The following is a 5,874-nucleotide window of genomic DNA, read 5'->3' as shown; positions in this document are numbered from 1 at the left end:
CCAGGGGTCGAGGCTGGCTGACATGTGGTGCTGGGGGATTGAACCACGGTCCTTGTGCTTTGCTAAGCTTGTTCTAAGTAGGTGCTTTAGACCACTGAACCATCCCTCCAGCCCCTTATATAGATTCTTTATGTTAATAATCTTCCTTTTACCCTTTTAAATGAAAGGAAAAGACAGGGCTGGGGAGATAGATCAGTGGCACAAGCACCTGCCTGGCAAACACAAGGTCCCAAGTTTGATCCCTGGTACCAAAAAAAAAAAAAAAAAAAAAAAGGAAAGAAAGAAAGGAAAAGACATAAGATCAGGAAAGAAATGAGGATAGGCAAGGTCTATTAAGAGTGGTTAGCTAGATTTCTAATATGATCATTATCACAGAATGATTCAAGGATCACATATAACACAGGACAAATTATATGTGGTTTTTCCAAGCCAGAGGTGGCAAGACAGCAGAAGCAGAACTGCAACCTATGGCAGGAAGAAAACAAGCTCTGCCATGCAAGAGTTCTTCCAGTTTTGTATGAAAAGTGTATGCACACTTCAAAGTGTGTATCTATATTCACGGGTGCTGAGCCATAATCCCAGTCTTACAGGACTTCCAAGGCTCATGGCAGGTTTCTTTCCACGTTCACATCTTAAAATATCCTAAGATCTAAGAACATATTCATGTTTTGGTTAGATCACAAAATTGCCTAAGCATTTGGAGGTCTATTTCAAGCCCATTTTTTCCCATGAGCCCTATTAGTTTTACAGTGCAATCATAAGATCTTCCAAAAATATAGTTATGTTCTAAAAGGAATGTACTCTAAACCTCAATTTCCTTTTGTAAAATTACTGTTAAAGAAATCAAACATTAAAAATATCAAATATCATGACGCATATTTAACCCAACACTTGGCCCAATAATAGGCTTCTTAATAAAGGTTCATAACTTGGACCTTCATACTTCAATAAGAACATCTTTTTACTTTATCCTATAAAAAGTATGAAATAAACGTACGTTCATTCTCCAACAAAATGGGCTTTTAGTAAAGACCAATCCTAAACTAAACACTCTAGGTCTGTGTCTGAGATGTCTCTCCGTTAAGGTAGGCAAAATTAGTATCAATAGCTTTCAGAGGAACAGAATTCAGGGTGTTCCTGTTGTAGCAAACCTCATCCACTACCAGGCTGGTTCCATTTGGGCAGCAAAATCAGATATGGTACAACTTTTCATTACACAAAAGAAATGTTATGCAGATGGCAAGAACTAAAATATACAACTATTCCAAAAGCTGTCAAAAAGTTAATATAAGAAGTACATATCCAGCTGGGGACACAGTTCGGCGGTCTAAACGCCTGCCTGGCAAGTGCAAGGACCTGGGTTCGAGGTGTAGTGGTGCACGCCTGTAATCCCAGCACTGGGGAGGCTGACAGGTGCATCACTACAAGTCTGAGCTGGGTAGTAAGACCCTGTACCAAATAAGTAAGTCTTCAAAAAAAAATACATACCCATATATGCTGCCCAATGGATAGCACGCCTATCTTTCTTGTCAAAAGCATTAATATTGGCACCTCTGGACAAGAGCAGCTTGACCATCTGGAATAAAGCAAACACAGTTTCCTTTTTAAAATTCAGAAGCAGAATTGTTCATAAACATTCCTTGTCATGACAATTCATCTTAATTTCTGTGGCACTGTGCATTTGTAGAATGGAAGGGCTAGATTTTATATTGAAGGCCATTTAGTATAGTAATAGGATAAAATATGAAAAAGGATTCACTGTGTACTACTGAAGTCAGGAACCAATACAGTCATACATTGGTACTTGACTGCTTTGAAAATTTTGAATTTGGCACCAGAAGCATTTTGATACAAAATTTTGTCTTGGTATTTGTGCCTTGTTTGGTATTTGACAAATAAACCAAAACTCGTCAGTACTGATTGTCTCACAACTCAGGAGCCTTCCCAGCCAAACCAATTTGGCACTTGCCATGCCTTCTGGAATCAATTAACAAGTACCAATGTACCGCTGTATTTTTTTTTAAAAGATAGCACTTTGCATCTTGGTGGTTTATAAACAACTGAGTAAAAATGTTGAAAGTTGGGATTTTTAACAAGAGGGCTTATTATTACTAGTAGCCTCAAGTGTTTATTAAAATGCAAAGCGTTCTCACACTGGAAATGTCTCAAATTAAATTCAAGCAATAGGTAGTTTCTAAAATATGATTAAGCCTCATAGACATTATATAGTCTACTTCATTATATACCAAGAATAATATCTAATTATATTTACAATATTTTTTTTCATTGAGGGGCACTGCAGATTTCAGAAGCAGCATATTTTGTGACCAGCAACAGAAGAAATGATTCTTTACGTCATAAAATCAGAGACGCAGAGTGAAAAGAACACTGTAGCCGCTAGCCTCTAGCCATCAAAATATGGCAATATCACTGAATCTCTTGCATTGATAGGTCTGCAAATATAGAAGACCTGAATCTCATCATAGTGGTGTGTGCCTATAGCCCATAGCCCCAGGTATACTCTGGAGAATGTAGCCCAGAAGACAAAGGAGTCTGGGCAACATAGGAGATCTTATCTTCAAAGAAACAAAACAAAATGCGATGGCCTCAAAAGTTCTAATTCAGGGCTGGGGAGATGGCTCAGTGGAATAAGTGCTTCCCAGGCAAGCACAAGGGCCTGAGTTCAATCCCCAGTTCGAACCAGGGATTGGGGGGGGGGGGGAATTCTAATTCTACTTGGTTCAGTGGCTGGCGGGTTAGCTCAGTTGTCTAAAACGCCTTCTTGAGCAAAGTCAGTCTGGGGCAAGGGACTGCGGTTCAATCCCCAGAACCACATGACCCAGGAGACTTGCCCTTAAGGCAGCATGAGCCAGGCAAAAATAAAAATAAAAAAGAATCCTTCTATCTGGTTCTTACCATAATCTTCCATTCACACATAAAACTCAATGCCTGTTTGAATATACCTAACCTGTAATTTTTAAAGTGGTTTTCTTTTCATGGTTCTGTCTTTAAAGAATTCTCTTGACTGAATGTTGATAATTAATTATGAAAATATTTTTGAAACTCTGCCTTTCTTTGCTACTTTCTAACTGCTATCTTTCCAAGTTGACTTTTTCTACAATAGAACATACTCTGAATTGTTGCAGTTGGCAGTGTTCTTTATCACTCCAAGTTGACTATGAAATTCAAGAGAATGGGCAATATCTCTGAAATAAATTTAAATTTGAGAAAGTTTCACCATGAAAAAGCCTGAAGGTTTGGTAAAGACGAAGTGAAATGTCAATGAGCAAGACATATTTTTGCTTCCTCTTACCATGGACTGATAAATGGCTAAAAACAGCAAGTTCATGAATAATAAAGGGTTAGAGGAATGTAAAGATAATCACTAATTAAACGCCACCTACCTCACCATGCCCGCTGAATGCTGCGTGATGCAGCGCAGTTCTTCCTGCTCGATCAGACACATTGACATTACTAAGAAGAGGTACCAAAGCTTCAGCGCACTTTACAGCTTTATTAGCAGCGGCTATGTGTAAAGGGGTTTGCCAATTTTTATCTCGAGCATTTACATCAGCAGAATGCTTTAAAAGTACCTGAACTGCTTCCTAAAATGTATGAAGACAGAAGTTATAAAAGAAAAATTAGTTAACTATTTCACAAATTTTACATATATAAAATATAGATGAAGAAAATAAAATTTCCTGAGGAAATAAAAAGTTCTGATAGAACGTGGTGTAAATAAGTAGGAATTTACTCAAGAAAACAAAGTATTTTGACTTTAAAGACAGCAGTCAGTCATAAAAGGATTTATCAATACACTGCCATCATGCATGAGAGCAGACACCTATAATCCTACCAACAACTGAGAAGCTAGGGGCAGAGAGAACAGTCATGAGTTTGAAGTCACCCTTAATTACACATTAAGCACAAAACCAGCCTAGACTACAGAGCAATGCCTGTCCTAAAGGACATTTCCTTTCCCTACTCTCCCACTAAAAGACACAACAATCTTTATCAAGATGTATATAAGAGGTCTGGCCAAATAACTCAGCAGATTAAAGCAGGCACAGGGGCCTGGGGTTCGATCCCCAGGCCTGCCATGCTGGTGTCGGCCCCACCCTCCTGGGCGCGCTGAGACAGAAATCGAGACTGGGCATGGTGGCCTGTGCCTGTTATCCCAGCTCTTGGGAGGCTGTAACCAGGCGGATCACTATGAGTCCAATCTAGTAGTGAGACCCTGAACACCCTGTAGACCCTTCCCTAAAATACAAAAACAAAAAAAGTTGTATATAAGATGTAAGAAATGTTGACAGTCCTCAAAAATATTTATCTTATTTCTAGTTAGCACAGTATAATTTATACATTAAACAGTCTTAAGATTACCTTGCCACTGAATATATAAAATTTTTTTCTTAAAGTAGACACATGCTATATCTTGCGAAATAGTCACTAGATATAGTTCATTAAAGTTTTAAAAAGGCATACATAGTTCTTGAGAAATCCCCATACTGATTTTCATAATTGTACTAATGAAGGTTCCTTTTGCACCATTCCCTGGGCAGCATTTGTTACTATTTGATTTCCTAATGCCTGCCATTTTCCCTGGAGTTGCATTTTCTAGTAGCCAGAGACGGTGAATATTTTTTTGTATATTTGCTGACTATATTTCTTCCTCTTTGGAGTGTCTTGTTCATTTCTCTTGCCCATTTCTTGAATGGATTTTTAATTTTAGGTGGTTTAATTTTTTTTTTTTTGAGCTCTTTGTATAGTTTGTTTCTGTTTTAATGTTTAGATCTTTCACCCAGTTTGACTGTTATTTTCTAAAGACCGCTGAGCTATCTCGCTGGCACCTCACCCAGTTTAATTTTTTTTTTTTAATTTTATTTATTTGTGTGTGTGCGCGTGTGTCCAGCTCAGCCCACCAGGGGGCGGGGCTGGCTGGCATGTGGTGCTGGGGGATTGAACCGCGGTCCATGTGCTTTGCTTAGCTTAGCTTGTTCTAAGTAGGTGCTTTAGACCACTGAGCCATCTCACCAGCCCCACCCAGTTTAATTTTTAATTTAGTAAATGATGAGAGATATGGGTCCAGTTTAAATCTTCTGCACACAGATAACCAGTTTTTCCCAGCACCACTTATTGAACAGGCTACCTTTTCTCTCAACATATACTTTTGGACCTTTTGTTGAACATCAAATAGCTGAATGTGTCAGGGGAGCATTCTGTATCTTCAACTCTTGTTGCACTGATCTAGCCATGTTTCCTTTCAGTAGCGTGCTGTATTTATCACTATTGCTTTGTAGTATAATGTGAAATCAGGTACTGCTATGCTTTCAGCTTTGCTCTTGTTGCTCAAAATTGCCTTTGCTATTCTGGGTCTCTTCTGGGTCCATAGGAATTTTAGAAAATACTTTTCAAGATCTGATGGTATTTTGATTGGAACTACACTGAATCTGTGTTACAGTTTTGGGAGTATGGCCATTTTGGCAATACTGATTCTGTCCCTCCAGAACCAGGGAACTTCACTCCATTTGCTGATGTCCTCTTCAATATCCTTTTCAGAGTGCTACACTTTTCACTGTAGAGGATACGAACCAGTGATCCCCCTGCAAGGTTTGATCCCGAAACAGCTTAAGATATCATACTATATTAATACCTGCTACCAATATCTGTAGCAGCACAACTCAAAAATAGCTAAATTCTGGAAATAACCTGTAGATGATAGGATATTGAAAATATGGTATCTATATATAATAAAATACTACTCTGCTAAGAATGACAGATTTGAGGTATTTATAGGAAAATAGATGCCCTTAGAAAATATAATGTTGAGGGGCCGGGGAGATGGCTCAGTAAAAAAAGTGCTTCCCTGGCAAG

The 5,874-nt window shown here is 38.5% G+C and overlaps 1 protein-coding gene across 7 annotated transcripts in view; it reads right to left on the bottom strand.

The window, feature by feature from the left end:
* Window positions 1–5,874, bottom strand: part of Ankrd28 (ankyrin repeat domain 28) — a 184,977-nt gene that overhangs the window by 61,229 nt on the left and 117,874 nt on the right. For all 7 annotated transcript variants that reach the window (XR_002821199.1, XM_023715805.1, XM_023715804.1 and 4 more), the window contains 2 exons: window positions 3,405–3,605; window positions 1,489–1,576 (listed from right to left, as the gene is read on the bottom strand). Coding sequence is in view for 6 of the 7 variants with exons in the window: in XM_023715805.1 (XP_023571573.1) it covers window positions 1,489–1,576; window positions 3,405–3,605 (289 nt within the window). In the remaining variant the exon portion in view is untranslated. The remainder of the gene's footprint in view (window positions 1–1,488; window positions 1,577–3,404; window positions 3,606–5,874) is intronic.

Source organism: Octodon degus, unplaced genomic scaffold (assembly GCF_000260255.1).
Source record: "Octodon degus isolate 3935 unplaced genomic scaffold, OctDeg1.0 scaffold00043, whole genome shotgun sequence".
Lineage (NCBI taxonomy): Eukaryota > Metazoa > Chordata > Mammalia > Rodentia > Octodontidae > Octodon > Octodon degus.
The sequence above is the reverse complement of the archived record's forward strand: the minus strand, read 5'-3'. Positions and strand labels throughout refer to the sequence as shown.